A 22543-nucleotide genomic window follows, 5' to 3' on the forward strand; every position below is an offset into this window, starting at 1 on the left:
CCATATAATGTGTTGGTGGAAGAGTAGTGAGAACACCAGCACAGACAAGGAAACCAAGAGGGATCTGAAACCAGTCCATCAGGAACTCCCTGCTCAGCACTAACTAGGTCATCTGCATGACAGACCCCTGCTATTCCCTGAAGGAAAGTAATCTTGCAATAACCATCTTGCTTTTTTGCCTACTGTAACTTCTTTGTTCTTGCTCCCTTCTGCCTATAAAAGTCATTTTGTTCAACTCCTCAGAGCTCCTTTCTATCTGCTAGATGGGATGCTGCCCAATTCATGAGTCACTGAATAAAGCTAATGAGATCTTTAAAATTTACGCAGTTGAATTTTGTTTTTTAACAATACTGACACATCTTTTTTCTGATTATGGACTACATGTACTCTATAATATGCAAAACTTAGCAAATGCAGAAATGGATAAAGAAAATAAAAATGACTTGTAGTCTCACCAATTAAAAATAAATGGTTAATAATTTGATGTATTTATTCCTGGTCCTTTTTCAATACTTCACAGCTTTTTTCTTACATTTTTCAAACAAAATTTATGATGTAATTTGACAACCTCCTTTTCTTATTTAGTACTAGTAGTTCTTTTAAAACAGTCTCCAAGACAAAATACAATAACCCTAAAAATGCTTTTTGGTGGTTACATAGGATACTGTATTATTACTTGGCCAGAATTTATCCAATGTCCTATTAGTTGACATTTCTTTGGACTGTTTCTAATTTTCCTCTATTATAAACAATGCTGTGGTAAACTTCCTAAAAACACATTTTTGTATGTAGCTCTAATTACTTTCTCGAAATAAACTCTTAAAACTGGAATTATGGGGTGAAGGAGTGTAAAACATTTTAAGGTTTTGTTACATCCTGCCCAAATGCCCTTGAGAAATGTCGCACCTGTTTTTATAGCCCCACGGGCAGCGTGAATATGCCAGCTTTGCATGACTGTCTACAACAGGAGACTAACTTTTTAAATTTTTACCAAAAAAAGAGGGGCAGTAGAGAAAAGGGAAATGCCATGTCACTGTTGTTTTCATTTGCATTTATTGATTAGAGTGAAGCGGAGATTTAACATTTTCTAAAGATTTGTATTGGTCCTTTTGTTTCGATTTGTTTTGTTTTGATGAATTACCCACTTACGTTGTTTGGTTACTGTCCCAGTCTGGTCTTCATATTTTCCTTATTATTTTATAAAAACCAAAACCATAGTTGTCAATTCAACCTGTACTGCCCAGTTGTATGTCACATGACAATAAAACTTTTCTTCTGATAAGCTAGCTTTAAGGGAAAAAAGTAACTAAGGCCAGAGGCTGGTTATCAGGACAGGTGTGAAACACTGAGGAAAAAATACTGTCTCCTCAAGGTCAGCGTAGCATCCTCCTTCAAGTTAGTTCTGCTTCTCCCAGTATGCTCTCGTCTGCTATCTGATACCCTGGAAACGGAATTTGCTAGAAGGGTAATCATGGATTTGCTGGAAGGGTAAGTCAGATGCCCACAATCATGGGATCTTCTCACTGGTTTAGCTGTCTTTCCTCTCCGAAATCAGTATTGCAAATTCTGAATTCCCCACCGACAAGGACTTCTTTTAATATGTATTTACAAATCTATCTATTATCTATCTTTCTTTTTTTGAGTAAAGTTTTCTTGAATTATAGTTCTTCGTGTCTGTTCTTTTCCCCTCCCTTTTTTTTTCCTGGTATGTGTGCATGCGTGCATCCCCTCCCCGCCACACACACTCCCATGTGTTGAATCTTCTTTGCCATCCTTAATATTTGTCACACTTCCTTTTGGAACATTTTTATCTCTCAAATTTTTTATTTTTTAACAATTTCCTCCTGTTAAACTTCTATTTCTCTTCAGGTATAATCTGCTGTTTTTATTCATTCTTATGTTCCTTCTTGTTTAGACTTCATTTCTAAAATTTTTCTTATATCTCTAATTCTTTCCTGAGTCTTGTCACTTCTGAGATTTTTCTAACTTCATTTATGTTCTCATTTCATGTCTTATATTACTTTCCTAATGTTAACAGGTGGTTATAGTTTTTGATCTATTCAGTAAGAAACATTCTCACAGAATAGAGCTCTCACTGTAAGGATATTATTCTGTTTTTTGCTCTCTCTGTTCTTATAACTTGACATGGAGTTGGATTCTGATAAGTTCCTACTGCTCATTTTAATGCAAAATTTGCTTTTCTCAACTTTTAGAAGGAGGGAGGGTTCAAGGTGGCTTTCTTAACTTCATAGAGCTCCCTCTTCTGTTGCTTTTGAATAGAGCTCAAAAATATGGTGGCTTCCCCCTGAGACTTCTTGATTCTATTTCTATCCCTATTTTTTTTTTTTTAAGATTTTTATTTTTATTTATTTGACAGAGAGATCACAAGCAGGCAGAGAGGCAGGCAGAGAGAGAGGAGGAAGCAGGCTCCCTGCCGAGCAGAGAGCCCGATGCGGGGCTCGATCCCAGGTCCCTGGGATCATGACCTGAGCCGAAGGCAGCGGCTTAACCCACTGAGCCACCCAGGCGCCCCTCTATCCCTATTTTTATATGTATCTTTTCTCCTTCACTTCTATTATATCCCTATCCTCCTCAATTTTAATCCCATTCGCAGATGGTTCTTCTCAGTGTGGGGACCTGTCCTGGAAGGTCACACTGGGGGATGAGTTTCAAAAGTTCATAGAAGCGGGGTGCCTATGGCTCAATTGGTATAGCATGTGACTCTTCATCTCAGGGTCATAAGTTCAAACCCCACCTTGGGCACGGAGCCTACTTTAAAAAAAAATAAGTTCACAGGAGGAAGACTGCTCTAGTTCTTTCAGTCCCCATTATTAACCCCTTGTACCTACGCACAACGAGAGTGGGTAAAACACTTTCTGATTTCAGCTTCACCTACCAAATTTTCCGCGAACATCTGGTGGTTGTTTTGGGGTTCTTCCATGCTCAGATTTACATATCCCATTGCTACCCTGTTTTCTCTCACGCAAATGCTGATACCACACAAGCCTTGGAGCTGTTGGTGGTTTGCCCAGACCTGTTTGTATTTTGGGATATTCATGAAGACAGCTTTTCAACTGGATTTATTGTAAATATTATCCATAGGCTTGTCTTTTATATCTGCTCTATTTTTATATCGAGATCTGAAGAGACTCAAGACTTATGCTGCAGCCACTTTCCCCACAAAGACTTCTTACACAGATATCCCTTGAATAGAGATCTCCTATCTTGCTACTATATTTTTTCTTTGTAAATGCCTACATAAGACTGTATCAGTAATTTTTAAGTTGAAATGCCTCTGTAATTCCCCTTTAAAAGTATAATTAACTCACAGTTGTTGTTTTCCGATTAAAACAAAATCAAGTTACCTCATTGGCTGGGGACTGAGGTTGTTTACTTTTATCCACATCCATTAACTCAACCACTTTAAACTGAGTCGGAAACACACTGCTGCTGAAGAGCTGTGCCAGGGGAAATGTAAAGGCAGAGCCTACTAGAAATCTAGCCTGGTCATGGCTTAGAGAACAGGACCAGCGATCTATATAGCAAAGCTGCCAAAAGTGACAGGTAAGATTTAGAGCAGGGGTCAGTAAACATTTTCTGTACAGGGACAAAGAGTAAATATTTTAGGCTTATGGGCCATATGATATCTGTTGCAACTCTTCAACTCTCAATAATCTAACAACATTCTCAGTGCCAGCATTGTGCCCAACATGTAGAAGGCACTCAATACTTTGATCTTCACTCAACAATTTAATGTCCCTTACCATCTGTTCTGCTCAGGACTATTTCTATCAGTCCCCCACTCCTCTTCAGGTTCTTACACAAAGACTGCAAAGTGTAGAGGCAAGAGCTGTGGGGTGAGTCAGGTCAGGGTTCAAATTTCAATTATGTCACTTACTGCTGTATGACCTTGATCAAGTCCCTAAACCTCTCCCAGCCTCTAAAGGGGTGGCAGTCTTACCCATTTCACAAACCCACCGCTGAGAAAACTAAATAAGGCAATCTATGTAAAGCACCTGAGACCAGACCAAAAGCAGGCATTTTAGAAATATTAGTTGCCCCTTTCGTTCCTTTCATTCAACAGATGTTCATTCAATGTGTCTCAATCATGATGAAAAGTAACGGGGATACAGCACTAAGCATCACTGTCCAGTTGGGAAAAAGTCACTGTCAGCATACATCTAACCTATCCCACCAACACATTGGACAGTGCCTCAGGCATCGTTAGAGAGTGCTGTTCTCCTAGGGCAAAAGAGTTTGTTTGCCTGAGATCTTCCTCCCCCAGCTTCCAACAAAGGATATACTATTTAGGTGCTGGAATTCGGGATATCAGAGGTTAGAGAGGAATGCACCACTGGCAGCGAACTTGGCCAGACTGATTAAGAATGGACAACCTGGCATGTCACTTTTGGAAGCCTGCTTATTCTTCCAACCAGCCTGTTAGGGACCAATCCTCACCTCTTCACTTACCTGTTGCTGCTGCTCCTGGACCTTTTTTAGGCTGCTTTGGGGCTGTGTACTGGAAGAATTCATTCCCATGGCCAGCAGATGCCTGATCCAGTCCAAAAAGAGAGGCCAATCTGGCACTGTTAGTAGAAAATGAAAATGACATTTCATTTGACATATCTCAAACCTGGAATCATTATAAAAGCTGCTCACCTCCAACCTTGAACAAACACCTCCTTGACTGCACATCCCACCATACTGGAAAGTGTCTTTGAAATCAAGATTATATTTCTGGGGATGCCTGGGTGGTCTAATCAGTTAAGCATTTGCCTTCGGCTCAGGTCATGGTTCCAGGGTCCTAAGACCTAGCTCTGCATCAGGCTCCTTGCTCAGCAGGGAGCCTACTTCTCCCTCTGCCTACCACGTTCCCCTGCTTGTTCTCGCTCTCTGCCAAATAAATGAATAAAATCTTAAAAAAAAAAAAAAAAAAGATTGTATTTCTGATCTAAATAGGATCAGCTGACCTTGCCTGTCCACAGGACTTTGGTCAAGGCATTTATTTTGGACCTCAGTTTCTGTGTATGTAAACTGAGGAGATTGGTAAATTGAGCAGACGCTCTCTGTGTTCTCTTTAAACTGTAAATTCTTCCCTTTAGCAAGTCATAGTTTCCTACTTTTACTCATTTATTACACTGAAATAGACCTGTACTTCAAATTACTCCATCAAACATGGTCCTATCATTTCGTCTAACAGTACCATTCTTTTCCATCCCCTGCAATGCATCTCCTGCCCCAACCATCCCAAAGAAACTGCTCTTGTTAAGGTCACCAACAACCTCTTTGTTACTAAACACAGTTTATCAGTCCTTATGTTATTTGGCCTTCATCTCACCTTTTTACACTATCAACTAATTTGTTTTTCTTCAAAAAAACTCTTCCCTTGACTTCTGTGGGGATATTTTCAGGGGTGGGAGGGACTGGCCCAAGATATCAATAAGTGCTAATGGGATCCCTCTCCTGTTGTCTTCCCATGTCCATGTCTCTGGCTCCTTGTTTAACTCCCTGGCCTCTTTTTCCTTTACACAGCCTTTTATTTTCATTTTTTAAAGATTTATTTATTTGAGAGAAAGGGAAGGAGGGAGAAACTTTAAGCAGACTTCCTGCTGAGAATAGACCCCTGTTGCTCTCATGACCCCTGTTAGATCACAATCTGAGGATCTGAGCTGAAACCAAGAGTTGGACCTTCAACCAACTAGGCCACCCAGATGCCTCTTTCTCAACCTTTTAAATGCCTATGCTCCCAGATTTCACTCTCCCTCTCCCTTGGGAATCTAATTCATTTATGTTGGTATCAAGTGCTATCCAAATGCTGATAACGTTCAAATCTGTATCCCCAACCCAGAATGTGCTCCTGAGTGTCAGAAAATACAGATATCCCACCAGCCACACAAATGCAACATGTCCACTAGAACTCCTATCTTTCAATTCTCACTGCCCCAGCAAAACCTGCTCTCATCCTTGTGTTCTTTTCTCTTGGTGAAAATACTTTTTGTATCAGAGTCCCCAAGACCTCCACCAGGTTCAGTGATTCAGCAGGACTCAACGTACTCAGCATATAATCATACTCATGGCTAAGATTACAACAACAGCAAAAAAATAACACCGCAAAACCAGCAAAGGGAAAAGGCACATGGGGGCAAAGTCCAGAGTAAATGGGGAGCATCCAAGAGTTCTTTTCCAGTAGGGTGACCCTGGACACATTTAATTCCTCCAGCAAAGAGCTGTAACAAGATAAAGTATGATCTCCTAAGGAAGCTCTTTAGAGTCTCAGTGCCCCAGGTTTTTTATCGGGGGTTGGTCACACAGAAATCCTCTAGCATGAACCAAAACTCTACACTCCCAGAAAGAAGGTTCAGTTCAATATAAACCTACTGTTTGTACAGTTTAGGCACAATAAGCCACACACCATTTACAGAAAGCTTTGCATCAGTGTGCGGAACTGTTTACCGGTCAAGTTTCATACGCCAGCCAAGTGCCAACCTCGTAAACAGGACTTTCTAAAGATGATGCTGTCAAGTCTCCTGTGTTAACTCTTTTCCACAAACATACACAACCAAAACTGAAATCTGGGCATCACCCTGGTGCTTTCTCCCCACCCTGGTGCTCATGACCAATCCCTGAATCCACTTGATTTTACCTGCTCAATACTTCTTGAACCCATCCATTTCTTCCCATCCTCACTGCCACTTCCCTAGTTCAGGTCACGATCATATCTCTCTAACTAGAATTATTCTGAAAACCTCCTGATTTATCTCCTTGTCCTGGTCTTGCCTGCTTCTTAACCATTCTCCACACTGTATCCACAGTGATCTTTCTAAAAACCAAACTTGATCAAGTCTCTTTCCTCCTTAAAACCCTCAATAACACCTCAGTATTACCAAGATAAAAATCCAAACTCCAGGGGCGCCTGGGTGGCTCAGTGGGTTAAAGCCTCTGCCTTCGGCTCAGGTCATGATCCCAGGGTCCTGGGATAGAGCCCCGCATCAGGCTCTCTGCTCAGTGGAGAGCCTGCTTCCCCTTCTCTCTCTGTCTGCCTCTCTGCCTACTTGTGATTTCTCTGTCAAATAAATAAATAAAAATCTTAAAAAAAAAAAATCCAAACTCCACAAGACAGCTTTACAAAGTCCTTCAAGACCTCACCTCTCTTTACTTCCCCAGCTTCCTAACTGTCCATTTCTCAACTCCAACTGTGTGCTACGCGGAACTTTTAGTTTCTCAAATAAGGCAAGACCTTTCTAATCTCCAACTTTTGGATATCCTGTTCCCTCTGCCTGAAACATCCTTCCTGTTCCTTTTCTCCCCTGGAAGTTGCCCCTCATCTCAAAGTCTAGGTTAGATGATGATCTTAAGGCCTCCCACAGGAGTCTACTTCATTCACTCTAGAAATATGTACCGACACTGTGCTAAATGCTGAGTATATATTGATGAGCAAAGCTGAGTTCTATTTTCAAGGAGCTTATATACTCTAACAAGGATATTAAGTATTACACAATAAATAATCGCAAACTGTAACATTAGATACATAATAAGTTCCTGTTGTATGGAATTATACTCCATATAGATTAATAAAAGTTTTTCAATCAGTTATTATGTAACATGATAATTGACCTCTAATCATCACTTGACTATATTGTCCCTAGCGTCTGGTATATAACAAGCTGAATAAATGAACTCAAAGTCTAGTCTAGCTCTGAGCTCCTCTTCTTCAAAGGCATCTTTGGTTTAGGTAATGTAAATATTGAGGGGTGCCTGTACAGCTCAGTCAGGAAAGCACTGCAACTCTTGATCTCGGGGTTGTGAGTTCAAACCCCATGATGGGCACAGAGATTACTTAAAAACAAAAACAAAAACAAAAACAAAAAAAAACCACCTTTAAAAACATACTGAAATTTCATAACTTTTGGAGGCCTGTTCCCCCCCAATAATTTTAATGTATACTAATATATACTAACGTCTTGCAAAATAAATTGAATATGATTTGAAACTATTACCCTGTTTTCTCAAGGTAGTGTTTTATAAATTTCCTTTAAGTTTCCTGTACATGGGGTCAACAATGCCTCCCCTAAAGGACTAAGAGGTTAAGTGGAATTTCAAGCGTAGAGAGCAGTGCTGTCCTACATAAGACTGAATAAATGCTAATAAAATTAAGAGGAAACCAAGATCTCTCCTTTAACCGAGGCCTGGGCAGATTCCCTAAAAGAATACGATTCTGACACTTAGGTGCCTCAGTTGGTTAAGCATCTGCCTTCGGTTCAGGTCGTGATCCTAGGGCCCTGGGATCAAGTCCCATTCCAGGTTCCCTGATTGGCAGGGAGTCTGCTTCTCCCTCTACCCCTCCCCCCCTGCTCATGATATCTCTCTCTCTCTCAGATAAATAAATAAAATATTTTTTAAAAAATAAGAAGGGGCGCCTAGGTGGCTCAGTGGGTTAAGCCTCTGCCTTTGGCTCAGGTCATTATCTCAGGGTCCTGGGATCAAACCCTACATCAGGCTCTCTGCTCGGCAAGGAGCCTGCTTCCCCCGCTCTCTCTCTGCCTGCCTCTCTGCCTACTTGTGATCTCTCGCTCTGTCAAATAAATAAAAATCTTTAAAAAAAAATTAAAAATTAAAAAAAAAAGATGATTCTGGGAGAGTTGGGCAATGCCTTTAGCACAGTGAAAAATTTACAAAACTTAGAATCTAACTTAGTTAAGATATACTAGTTTATGCAAAGATAATTGATAAGGAAAGAATATCCTTGTTAGTTTCAGTATGGATATGGGTCTTGGATTTGCTGTTTTCATTTTGCTGCTATGTTTTTTTTTAAGGGAAAAATCGAAATGTCATATGTAAACTATGTTTCCATAGATGCTCTAAAGGCCAGCCAGTGATAACTGCAAAATCAATCCAAAAGTCAGGTCAATCCTATTATCTTTCAGATCCTTTCGCTTTCCTTTCTTTTTTTTTTTTTCTTTTAAGATTTATTTATTTATTTTTGAGAGAGAGAGAGAGAGCGTGCACACATATGGGTGTGCATGAAAAGGGAGCGGGCAAAGGGAGAAGGAGAAGCAGGTTCCCACTGAGCAGGGAGTCTGAGGTGGGACTCAGCACCTGAGCCGAAGGCAGATGCTTAGCTGACTCTGTCACCCAGGTACCCTCCAGGATATTTTCTATTAATATTTTAAAATGAACTCTATAGACTTACAGGCATAAGTTTCTTGTAAATTATTATTTTTTCCATTTCTAAAGTATTCTCAAATGCACACATTTCTCTATGTTACCAAGAATGGGCTTGCCAACTCTGGACTTGAGTCTCAATGTTTATAATTCACAGGAAAAGTCATTATGGCATTAATTCATTAAAAAAAAAATGTTAGCCAATACATTTAGTTGCCAAAGTCTTTACCTAACCTTAGATTTATACTCCTTTTCTTTTCTCATCAAAAATGGTAACACAGGGGCACCTGGGTGGCTCAGTCAGTTAGGCATCTGCCTTTGGCTCAGGTCATGATCCCAGCATCCTGGGATCAAACCCCAGGTCAGGTTCCCCGTTCAGTGGGAGGCCTGCTTCTCCCTCTCCCTGCCACTCCCCCTGTCTGTGCTCTCTTTCTCTCTGTAAAATAAATAATCTTAAAAAAAAAAAAGAAAAGGTAAAACATAGAAGTTATACTATATTCATGTATTTTTAAAAAACAGGCATTCTTTCTGCTGTTAGAGTTTTTCTTTTATAAACTATGGCATCAAACATCTACTTCTACAATAATAATAATGGACACATGGCAATGTAGCGGAAATCTGCTTGCCTGATTTCAAATCTAGGCTCTTTCACTTTTTAGCTGTGTGACCCTGAACCACTTACCTCTCTGACTCTTAATTTCCCATGTACAAAATGGGTATGATAGTAAAAACTACCTAATAAACTAGTAGGGGAAAGTAAATATGATAATATGTATTTATTATTTGGCATGGTACCTGGCACAGAGTAAGGACACAATACATGTTTTATATACATGTGCACATATCCTATTACCTTGAAATGTCCCTTGAACTCAGATTACTCCTGTAAGGGAGAAAGCATGATCAATCAATGCACAATTGACCTGCAACTATAAAATGCTATTAGCTGAAATGAAGTGCCATACATTTAGTGGACATTCACATTATTTCTTCACTTCAAAGTCATGATGGTAGGAAAAGAGCATCTGGAAGGGTAAACATTTGAAAAGGCCTGGAAACTTGGAACACAGATTACCAATCATCTCAACAGCCATCTCAGGCACTAATATTCCCACTTCTACCAGGCTTGAATATCCTAAATGGAATCAAAACACTTGAAAATTAATAAGCAAGCATGTTTACAGCAAACTACAGTTATAAGAGGAAGTTGAAAGCAGCTGCAATACTTACTGTCATATGTTCTACTTCCTCAGGAAAAAACAAAGAAGGAATAGCTGAATCAGGGACGGTTGGTAAAACTTTAAATATTCTCAATCTTAAATTTGATTTGGTTTCTCTGGTTATTACTGGGAACAAAAATAAGTGATCTGTACAACTTTGTTTACTAAGCCTTCTATCATTGAATTAGCTGCGGTCTGTGTTTAGGAGCACAGTTTTGAAGAAAGATTTTATTTATTTGAGAAACAGAGAGAGAAAGAGAGAGAGAGAAAGAACAAGTGGGGGGAGGGGCAGAGGTAGAAGCAGACTCCCTGGAGAGCAGGGAGCCCAACGTGGAACTTGATCCAGGACTCTGGGATCATGACCTGAGCCAAATGCAGGCCCTTAATGAACTGAGCCACCCAGGCATCCTAGGAACACAGTTAAACACCTAGAACTAAAATGTCTCATGTCCTTGATGGGCCTGCTCAGAAAAGCAGGATAGCTGAGCCACCAAGAACTATCTTAGGCCAGGAATCTAGAAAAGAACACATGACAGTGTTATCTACTCTGTCATTTTCAGTCAGTGGCAGACTGCTTGTTGCATAAAAGTTGGGAGCTTTGGGGCACCTGGGTGGCTCAGTGAGGTAAGGGCTCTGCCTTTGGCTCAGGTCATGATCCCGGGGTCCTGGGGTCGAGCCCCACGTCAGGTTCTCTGCTCAGTGGGGAGCCTGCTCCCCCACCCCCGCCTGCCTTTCTGCCTATTTGTGATATCTGTCTGTCAAATAAATAAATAAAATCTTAAAAAAAAAAAAAAAAAGTTGGGAGCTTTCACATTCATTTACAGACTTCTCTCAGTATTTTCACCTAGGGAAGAATGTGAATTTACAGTATCTCTTATAGGGGCGCCTGCGTGGCAGCAAGGTATAGAACAAATGCTCACTCTTCTACACCTTGGCGTATTTGCCAAAGTATACGTAAATGCTCACTCGCTATTATAAGTTGTAAAAAGAGAAGGCAAGCACTCTTGACTTCTTCCCTTGATAGGTTTTTTTTTTAAAGATTTTATTTTTATTATTAATAAAACCACGTGTACACTGGAGCCGGGGCAGGGGTGCAGAGGTAGAGGGAGAAACAGACTTCCTCCTGAGCAGGAAGCCTAACAAAGGGCTCAATTCCAAGACCTAGAGATCAGGACGTGAGCTGAAGGTAGGTGCTTAACTGACTGAGCCACCCAGGCACCCCTCTTGATGTTTTTAAAAACAGAAATAAAATACTAATTCTCAAGGTGGCAACAGTTTGTTTCAACCAAAATTTTTAAAGACCATGAAACAATTATAATCTTTCCCACTGATTGTTAAGCTTGCTCTGTAGTTTCAGCTTGCATGGCCATATTTGCAGTAACTCACCATCATACAGTGAGTTCTGCCTGTATTTGGTTCTGATTTCTCTATATCCTTACCAGCACATTGCTGTCTTTTTTAAAAAAATGTTTTATTTATTTATTTGACAGAGATCACAAGTAGGCAGAGAGGCAGACAGAGAGAGAGGGAGAAGCAGGCTCCCTGCTGAGCAGAGAGCCTGATTCGGGGCTCGATCCTGGGACCCTGGGATCATGACCTGAGCTGAAGGCAGAGGCTTAACCCACTGAGCCACCCAGGCCCCTCCATTACTGTCTTTTTGATAACAGCCATTCTAGTGGGTGTGAGATGGCATCTCTTTGGCTTTTATTTGAATTTCCCTAATAACTAATGATGTTGAGCATCTTCTTATGTACTTACTGACAATTTGTACATCTTCTCTGGAGAAATAGCTATTCAGATCTTTTGCTCATTTTAAATTGGGTTCATCTCTTTATTTTTCACTTGAATCTATTTGTTAGCTCATTAAATTTTTTTAATAGGTGAATTAAGCCTAAATCAAAAAGGTGACTACATAGTCAACAGCAGCAGGCTGGACTATGTGGAAATTTTAGTGAGTGTTTTGGGTGCAACGAGGTAAAAGGAGAAAAAGCATAACTTAACTCTAAAATAACTGAGCAACTGAAAGAACCCAAAGCAAAACTCAGTGGACATAGACCATCTGAAGTGAGAGCAGGGGCGGACAGGGTGATAAAGGTGAAAAAAGGACTTAAGGGTAGGTAATATACAGCCAGTCATAGTGCAAGTCAAAGGATCCTATTCAACACCAAGAGAGAAACAATGTCATTTTATGATCATTCTTGTACTGAACTCTCCAACAGAAGTGGCTTGAGAACAGGCACAGTAGCTTAATCATTTTTGTAACCTCTTAGCAGTAAGATGAGGAGTGTAGGCTGGTGTATTTATCGTTCTTCTGTACATTCTTAAATCTCTTAAACATGTGTTCAAAGAAAGGGCTCTGCAAGGATCAGGACTGGCAGCTCACTTTCAAAGGAGTCAAGCTGTCTACTGACACAACATGAGGGAAAAGGCTAAACTGATTATGGGAAAAGATAAGACCCTGCCTCCTGAAGTCTTGCACCCCAGGCTGGTATATATAACGACTGGGGGCAGGGGATAGCGAATGCAGTCTCTTACATTGGTTTTAAGCTTTGAAGTGCAATTCCACAGCTATCATTCATTCAACAGGCACTTCTGGAGCACACATGACATACTGTGCTGAGAGCTAGACACAGATGAACAGCAAAAGCGGTTCTCTGTTCCGTCAGGGTTCATAATCTAATAAATTCGGTGTTGCAAGGATAGAGGTAATCAGCCTAGCTGTGGGAATAAGGAAGAGAAAGCAATGCATTCTGCCTGGGTCTGTGAGAGAAGGGAAAGCCCCAAAAGGTAACATCGGACTGGGCCTTGAAGGATGCTGGAGCTGACCCACAAGGGCCAATTCTGAAGTGTCACTGCTTTGTCCACGGGGAAGAGTAAGTCTCACATCGGTCCCAACTCACTACTATAAAAACTCTGAGGCAGACGCTGTCATCAGTAATCACCTCCACTTTCACAGAAGGAGAAACTGACCCACAAAGCAAAAGGCGAACCCCAGGGCCATACTGAGTGACAAGGGACATGCCAGGTCCAGAATCGAGGTGGACAGACACGGCACAGATTCGAACTCTGCCCGGATTCTGAAACCTGTAGAGCACCGGAATGTGGCAGGGGTCTGGACCCGGAAGTTGGGAAAAAGTCTGATAAGACTGCGACCCCACCAACCATTTGCCCAGTTCTCTCATTACGCCCTCTGTCCTACGCTTCCCAGTCACTCACCCTCCGCTAGGAGAAAGAAAGTCGGTGTCGTCTTCATCTCCCGCACCGAACATCGCGGTGCCTTTCGCCCAGCCGTAGGTGGGAAGCAAGAGTGTTTTCGGGCCTTTTACCGCCGACGTCGTGAAATGCCGCGGCGGCGTGCTGCTTTCCGGCAGGACGAACTCTCGCACGGTGGCTCAGCGGGGAGGGGTCTAGGCTCAGGAGAAGGAGGGGGAAAGGCAAATGGGAGGTCCTCACGGGCACGCGCGCCCGTGACGTAAGGCTTCACCAGCCTGCAGAGGCGGTGAAATCCGCGGGAGCTCCGAAATCCTGCACACGGATTGGCCGACGAGGCAGGGGGCGGGGCAGGGGCGGGAATCAGCGGCCTCGGTGGCGGTCGTGGACACGTCGAGCCCGGCAGAAGTGGAGGGGGCTTCGGAAGAGTCGCGGGGGTGGTGACGGGTTAAGGTTCTAAGAGGGAGGTGCCGGTGGCGAGACTCGATCTGGAAGGTAAGCACTCACGGTCGGTCCCCCACCCCTGGCATGGGCACAGTCCTTTCTCCCTGGGGACAAGGACCCTCCACGCCACTCTTCTCTCTGCGAAAGGAGAAAGGGCCCAGGACTGGCAGTCTGGAGGCTGAGCTTTCGGCCGGGCCCCTACAGTGACATAGCTAGAGTGACCTTGGGGCTGGGTGCTCGGTGCCTCACTTTCCCCGTCTATAAAACGGACCTGTTGTCCCTCTCGCTTGTCCCCTGTGGCCGACGTCCCTATTTATTCAACGGGCTGTTTCTCCAGTGTTTCTCTGTGCCGGTTGGTCAGGAAGCTTTTAGACCTCAGAGGTCATCGAATTCAATCCCAGTCTCCTCATAATCCCAGAATGTGCAATAGGGAAAGGAAGTAATAAGCACTTGGAGGACGAGTCCGAGGTCATACAGAGTAAAGGGCGGACTGGGGCTGGATCCCTAGTCTCTTGATTCAGGTCTTAGTAAGCTGATGGGTGAAAAAGAACCTTATCAACTCTTAAGTACTGTGCGCCCTTACAAAGTGGTTATTGCTAGACTGTGGCATACGTTTGGAGAGAATTCCCCTCCCTATCCAGGTGAGGTGCAGAAGATCAGGGATATTCTGGGGGTGAGTGATGGAAGAGAGAAACCTTTAGAAGTGAAAATCCCCAGTCCCAGTCTTGGTCTGGGTTTTGCTTAGTTGTTGTTGTGGGTTTTTTTGTTTTGTTTTTTTTGCCACAGACCTAAGTCAACATCAGTTGGTGGGGACTTATCTTCTACAGTTTCCACCTTCTCTGTAATCTTATATAAGTATTTCTGGTATAATTCTTCAAACCATCTCCAGGTAAGCCTGGTTTAGCCAATGTGTGGGTAAGCCTGTAATGTATCACTGTAGCATCCGTTTCCATACCTCTCAACTGGAGTTGTTTCATGCAGAGCTTCTCTTGATCAGGTTAGGACAACAAGTGTCCCTTACCTGGGTGTTTTAGTCTGTTAGCATGAAATTGAAGTGAAATGATTGGTAGGATTCAGCTCCTAGAGAACTTTGTACTTCTTGTACTTCTTTCCTTGTTCTGTTTTTTTTATTACAGTTTTTGTGCTTGTACTAAATTGTAAGCTCCTCAAGGACAGGGACAGTTTTATTCATCTTGATGTCACCTGTGTCACAGAGCACTCTGCCTTCTTGACCATAATGGATTCTTATTCTTTTTTAGACTGAGTAATGGAATTCATCTTTATTCCCATTCCTTAATTTATGCTCTTGGGATTTTTTTTCACCTGTGAGCCAGAGAACCATGCAATGGCTCTTGCCTTCCAGAAAGATCAAAATGCTGTACTAGCTGTGAACTAGTTGAAGATAATTTTACTGTTGTTTAAAGCTCTAGGGGAGGGGGAAAAGAGGGGTGGAATAGCTAGAAATAGTATATGTAGCTCTGATTTTTGTTAGTAAAGGATTCCTCTATTAAACTAAGAGACAAGGCTATTGTCTGCTTCCTGTGTCCATTTTATAGATTAAGATGGTTAAAGCAGTGAAGGCTGACAGTGTGAAAACAGTGATGGAACTGGAATCTAAGCACTAGAACTGGAACCCTTTGCAGTAGCTCTGTTTAGAGTATGAACTTGGCTACCTCTGAGGAGAGGGAGAATGAACTGCCTAAGTGACATCACTTTTTCTAACCCCTTCCCCAGTGCTGGTCATCGTCATTCTAGCAATGAAACATCTGAATCGTGCTTTAAAAAAAAAATTCCTGGGGTGCCTGGGTGGCTCAGTGGGTTGAGTCGCTGCCTTCGGCTCAGGTCATGATCCCAGGTCCTGGGTTCGAGCCCCACATCGGGCTTTCTGCTCAGCAGGGAGCCTGCTTCCTCCTCTCTCTTTGCCTGCCTCTCTGCTTTCTTGTGATTTCTCTCTGTCAAATAAATAAATAAAAATCTTAAAAAAAATAAAAATAAAAATAAAAAAAAATTCCTGAAAGATCATTTGAATGCTAATCCTGAATTCTTGAGTTGGGGATGTTTTTCATCCAGGGCATTTAAGTAGCCTTTTTAGACGGGCAGGCATGTAAAATCTGGATCAGCATTTTTGGCAGTTGGGACATGGCAGGTATGCATGCCCAGGTCACCACTGTGGGAACACCGCTACTAGTTCTGATCAGCAGTATGAGAAAAGGGAAGATGGTGGTGAGGTTTCCTCAGTCTTGCACGATTTGAACTGCAGGATTAGGTACATCTAAAAAGCCACTGTCAGGGCACCTTGGTGGCTCAGTGAGTGAAGCGTCTGACTTTTGATTACAGCTCAGGTCATGATCTCAGGATCATAAAATCGATCCCATATCAGGATCCATGCTCAGAGGGCAGTCATCTTGAGATTCCCTCCCCCTGCTCCTCTCTCCACTTGTGTGCTCTCTCCCTCTCTCTCTCTCTCAAATAAATAAATAAATAAAAATTTTTTTTTAATGGAAAAAAAAATTCTCAAACAAATTTAATAAAAAGTCACAGTCTTCCTGAATTAGAATATTGGACCAGGAATTTAAAAATCTGAATTCCCATCCCAGGCCTTCTAACTCACTCTGAGCTTGGGCCAGGCTCCCTAAACACCTTGCAGAAGGAGTGGTTCAGACCCAGATATGTATTAAGTACTGCTGGGGATACAGAGGTAAGGAAGGCACACCCCTGACCTCAAGTTTGAATTAAGCATTTTTGTTTGTTTGTTTTGCTTAAACACACAGTTTTTAGGTGTATTTATAAAATATATTGACCCCTCTCCCCAAAGATTAACCAGGAAGTGGCAATTTTAACAATTTCTTTCAAATTACCAGTAATTTGGGGGACGCTGGGTGGCTCAGTTGGTTAAGCATCTGCCTTTGGCATAGGTCATGATCGCAGGGTCCTGGGATAGAGCCCTGCATCTGGCTTCCTGATCCACTGGCGGGGGGGGGGGGGGGGGGGGGGGGGGGGGGGGGGGGGTGCCTACTTCTCTGTCTCCTCTGCCTGCCACTCCCCCTGCTTGGGCACATGCACGCTCTCTTTCTCTCCCTCTGTGTGGCAAATAAGTAAATAAAATCCTTTTTTTTTTTAATTATCAGAATTTTGCTATAGAGATGATAATTTCTATAGCCAGGTACACCCATACTGATCTGTACTAATGAATGCACTGTAAATATTAAACTATAAAAATTATTAAAGTTCGAAGTTACAACCAGGTTACATGATAGGTGTGATGCTAGCAATATGAATTGAATATAGTTTTGGGGGAATTGGTATAGTGTTTTTTCTGTCCAGTCACTAAAAACAGAAGAATGTCAAACACCATTCAAGAAATATCTGAAAACCTTCTATGTGTAAGGCACTGTTCAGGGTGTTGCCTGGAATAGGAAGATGATTAAGTCATTGTTGTCCTCAAAGTACTTATCGTTGAACAGTGGGGATAGTTGAACTATACAAATAATTGTACCAGAAGACAGTAAAGTAAGTCCCATAAGTAGAAATCAATTATTGTAGGTTTTCAAAGGAAGAAGAGATTATATCTAATTTGGAGGAGTGTGTGGGGCTAGATAATGGGCTTTGAAGATGAGTGGAATTTCAAATGGAAATGAGGAACCATGGTTCTCCAGGTTGAGGGGGTGGCTTTGGAAAAACCACAGAGACAGGAGAGAAGGCACAAATTTCTTACAAGACCAGAGTTGCCCTCTAATTTGATGCAATTAGGGCCAATAGTTGGCCAACTAAAAAAAATAAGTTAAAATAGGGAATCATACAGTTATTAGTTACACACAGACCTTAGCCATTTGATTTTAACTTAGAGCATAAACATCTTTTTGCCAGTCTTTAAAATAAGCCTTTTCGTGGGGTGTGGGCCCCAAGGATCTGTGAACTACAGCATCAGGGCCAAACCTTGTCCTAGCCTTCTGCCTGTTTCTGTAAATAGTTTTATTGGAACACAGGCATGCTCATTTGTTGACGTATTATCTATGGCTACTTTGGCGTACAAGGTAGGGTTGAGTAGTTGTATGTATCTGTGTGACTCATCTTTATCTAGTCTTTCCAAAGCTTTCAACTTGGTTTTCATACAAACAACTATCAGTCAACGTAGTATAGTAGCTTAATTCTTAAGCTCTGGAGCCAAATTGTTTTGCCATTTATACAGATCTTGGGCATGTTGCTCAGTTTTCTCCTTTAGAAAATAGGGACTATGATAATTATCTAATTTCTAGGGTTCTTGTGAAGATTATAGGAGTCAGTTCATGTAAAGCACTTAGAACAGCATCTGGCAGGTAGCAAGTATTAGCTGCTGCTGTTTTCCTCTTGTCACACTTAATTGCTTTTTGTAATACTTTATTAAATTATATTCCTACATTAATAAGCACAACTGGTACAAGTTGATTTCTGAACAGACCTACCTGACACTTGATAAGGACACAACTTCACTGAGGGAGAGAAAGAAGTTTTAATCCCATGATATTAGAGACTAGGCTGGTTCGTGTGTTACCACTTAAATCAGTTAAGAGACTTCTGTGGGATCGTTAGCTAAGAGTAGAAAACAATAGAATACCTAGGGAAGTAGCGGATTAAAATTGAAAAGGAGGGGCGCCTGGGTGGCTCAGTGGGTTAAAGCCTCTGCCTTCGGCTCAGGTTGTGATCTCATGGTCCTGGGATCCAGCCCCGCATCAGGCTCTCTGTTTGGCCGGGATCCTGCTTCCCCCTCTCTCTGTGCCTGCCTCTCTGCCTACTTGTGATCTCTCTGTGCAAAAAAAAAATTGAAAAGGAGACCAGGGCCATATTTGTCTAACAGCTTGAAAGCCAAGAGGATAAGTTACTTAGCTGTGTAGGACGTGGGATTATTTATTCTAAATGACATGATTGATAGGAAAAAAATCCAAGTGGTTTAGGAGTATGTGACATAAAAAGTAAGTTTCCCATGTAAGTATCTGCTTCATCTTTCTTTCTTTCTTTCTTTCTTTCTTTCTTTCTTTCTTTCTTTTCGAAGATTTTATTTTTAAGAACTCTTCCCACCCAGCATGGGGCTCAAACTCATAGCCCCGAGACCAGGAGTCCCATACTCCACTGACTGAGCCTGCCAGGTACACCTCCACTTCATTTTCCTAATAGTCCTTAGAATGTGGAGTTGTTGGTGAGGATTGAATGAGATAAGGCATGGTAAACACTATTTGGGAAAAAGGAATTAGTCCTTAAAAGCTGCAATCCAGTTTTTCTTTGGATTATAGTCACAATTTTGAATTGAGAATAATAATGGTTCTAAGTGTTTACAATGACAAGATGACTTTAACTAGTGAAGATGTCAGGTAAGTCAGTGACCAGGCATCCCCCCAGGTAACTCTGCCATTTAAAGTTAGCAAGCCGGGGGTGCCTGGGTGGCTCAGCGGTGAAGCAGTGTAGATCTTGATCTCAGGGTCCTGAGTTCCAGCCCACTTTAAAAAAAGAGTTGGCAAGCCCCACCTGACTGGGGGAAAGGGAGGGGAGAAGACAAGGCAGGTTGATGATATGGGCCCTCCCACATGCAACTTTAGCATAATAAAGCCATTTAGAAAGTCAAAAGTACTGTGTAGTTTGCTACAAGAAGTCATCAAGAGGCTGATACTTAATATATTAAAACGAGCCATTTATGCCGAAAGAAAGCTTATAGTAGGGGCTGGGAAGGAAATGCTTTTGAAGTTCTGTGGCTTTGAGTGGTATTTCAGCTTTAGGTAACATCCCCAAGCAGAGGAGGGGCCCATCCTTAGGAATGCAAAGCCCTGCGGAAAAGGAAAGGGTTGAGAAGGGTCCACCCTACCTCTTTTCCTTTACACAAAGGCCTTAGGCTTTTGTATACAACCTGCTTTTGTAGGTTGAGAATTTACGCAGTACAGCATAGTGAGATAGAAACCTGCATTACAAAAGTAAACAGGAGAAATTATTTGGAGGGAATCTATACCTTATAGAGAGCAAATCTAGCAACCAGTGAGATGTTAGAGGACCTTTTCAGCCAGATTGAGTCTTTCTCCAAACAGGTAGTAGAGGTGTTAATGAGACTGTGCTGAGTGGTCACAGTTTTGAAGCAGTAGGGCACCTACAACTTAGTCTTTTGGTTTTCAAAATCAAAATTAAAGGCATGCTGCTAACTATGTACTTGCAGGCCCCATTCCTCTCTCCTACCTCTTTTCCTCCCTACCTTTTCTGATTACTTTTTATCAGCTCCCACACAACCTTGTGCAGGATCTGTATCTCAGTACATCATATACTGGTTTTCTTTATTTGTATGTATCCCTTCTCCAGACTGGGCTTCTTGAGGATAGGGGTTCATCAGAGTTCCATCACTACGTAAGTAGACAATACATTTGAGTGAATGAATGAAGAGAGTGAGTTCCTCAGGGATCTAGAATCCAGGGCTTCTGATTCCTAGCCCAGTACTTTTTTTCCACCGCACAATGCAGCCTCCATCTGAGGTATTAAACAACTTTTCTCATTTTTGTGTATATTCTTTCGGAGCATTTTCATTAAATCATCCTTTATTAATTAAAAGGAGGACGGAGGGGCGCCTGGGTGGTTCAGTCAGTTAAGCGTCAGACTCTTGATTTTGGCTGAGGTCATGATCTCAGGGTTATGAGATCGAGCCCCACGTTGTGCCCAAGCTGGGCTGGCGGGGGAGTCTGCTTAAGATTCTCTCTCTCCCTCTTACTCTGCCCCTCTACCTGTGTGCACACACCCTCAATAAATAAATCTTTTTTTTAAAGGGGAGAGGGAGGAGTAAAATACTATTTAAAATGTTTTCTAGTTTCTGCCTCACACCAAATTAATTCCCAGTATTCACAGGCAAACCAATAACATTATGATCTAGATGATTAAAATCCTGTATAACATTAACTAAAGGAGAATTTAGGGACGTCTGGCTGGCACAGTCAGTAGAGCATGCGACTCTTGATCTCAGGGTCATGAGTTCAAACCCTACATTGGCATGGAGCCTACTTTAAAAAAAAAGGAAAATTTAAGCAAGGGGAACCTTTGTCTGCCTTTGATTATAACAGGAAGGCAGTTAAAGCAGTGTTTTGGTGATGTGTGTTTATCTGATTAGCTTGTGTTCTTTAAATGCAACTGTAAGAGTCTCTATACTTTAAGTGACATGAAAGTGAGCCCTATGTGTGACTGGGACATCTCCTTTTAGAGATTAATTGTGTTGTCTAATGAGTAAGCAAACTATTACTAATTATATTCCATCCTTACTGTATCTATTTCGACATATTTGATCCTTACAACCCCATGTGATTGACAGAGTGTAGGTATTTTTATGTTTGTTTTGCAATAAAGAAACTAGCCCTTGTTGGGTTTAAGTGATTTGCTTCGTGTCCTGTGGCTAACATATGGCACTTGTGTCTATAGCTCAGAGCCTCTCATGTCTAGTCTAGTGCTTTTTCTACTCTTATCACACTGTCTGTAAAACACTGAAATCTACATAAATCATACTAAAGCACGCACGGTTAGCACATTGGAAACGTATCAAGACTACAAAAGGATCCAGTCGGAGGGTACGAAAGGGTGTGTCTCATGATTGCTGGATTTCAGGATATGGCTTAGCCAACAACAAAGGGTGTCCGAGAAATGGAGTATAGTAGCTGAGAGATCCACTCCCCTTGGACTTGGGCCCTTCTGTCATTGCATAACTAAAAGACCTTTTCAGTTTGTTTGCTTGACATATCAAATTTGAGTTGTCCTATTCACACCAGGCAAATAAATGCTTCACTAAAGGCCTTTGTGAAGAATATACTTGTATACTTGATCTGCTTTGTACAGAAAGGTGAGAGTGGGCAAGAGAAACAGGAATGTCTATGTTATTTGTCACTAAAACAGGAAATGTAAAGCTCAAAAATTCCCCCTGCTTAGCTGCTTGCTAACAGACCCTCTTGGAGAAATGGGAGGTTTGGGGTAAGTGATTAGACCACTGTTATAGAAGCCTTATAGGAAAAGTAGATGGTATGGGTTCAGTGACTAAAGAGTACATTAGGGTCATTTTTTAATAACGTGGGCCTCAGCTTCTTCACCTGTAAATTAGGGGAGTTGTACTTGATAATGTAATTTTTGAAAATAGGAAATACATTCATATGGTTCACAATTCAAAAGATACAGAAGGATATTTAGTGAAAAATGTTCCTTCTACTCCTACCCACATCTGACCAGTTTCCCTCTTAGGAATCACAGTGTTATCTCTTTCGTATGCTCTGACCCCTAGAGATAGTATAGGTGTTTATAAATAATGTGTATATACTTTTAACCCTATTGAATTTTTTTTACAAATGCTAGCATACAGTACACCTGCTTTTTTTCATCTCATAACTTGGAGATCATTCATATAAGTATATAAAGAGTTTCTTCATTCTTTTTTTTTTAAGATTTTATTTATTTTTTTGACAGAGAGAGAGATCCCAAGTAGGCAGAGAGGCAGGCAGAGGGAGAAGCAGGCTACCTGCTGAGCA

At 41.7% G+C, this 22543-nt stretch overlaps 2 protein-coding genes across 4 annotated transcripts in view; one reads left to right on the top strand and one right to left on the bottom strand.

The window, feature by feature from the left end:
* The window catches only part of FKBP15 (FKBP prolyl isomerase family member 15), a 55546-nt gene extending 41795 nt beyond the window's left edge, over positions 1-13751 (bottom strand). For all 3 annotated transcript variants that reach the window (XM_047701104.1, XM_047701103.1, XM_047701101.1), the window contains exons 1-2: positions 13599-13751; positions 4471-4586 (exon numbers count right to left, since the gene is read on the bottom strand). In XM_047701104.1, the coding sequence (XP_047557060.1) occupies positions 4471-4586; positions 13599-13651 (169 nt within the window). In that variant the 5' untranslated portion in view covers positions 13652-13751. The remainder of the gene's footprint in view (positions 1-4470; positions 4587-13598) is intronic.
* SLC31A1 (solute carrier family 31 member 1) overlaps positions 13724-22543 on the top strand; it is a 39558-nt gene continuing 30738 nt past the window's right edge. The window contains exons 1-2 of the mRNA XM_047698902.1: positions 13724-13769; positions 14046-14087. Coding sequence (XP_047554858.1) covers positions 13724-13769; positions 14046-14087 — 88 coding nt within the window. The remainder of the gene's footprint in view (positions 13770-14045; positions 14088-22543) is intronic.

This window comes from Lutra lutra, chromosome 13 (genome assembly GCF_902655055.1).
Source record: "Lutra lutra chromosome 13, mLutLut1.2, whole genome shotgun sequence".
NCBI classification, from domain to species: domain Eukaryota; kingdom Metazoa; phylum Chordata; class Mammalia; order Carnivora; family Mustelidae; genus Lutra; species Lutra lutra.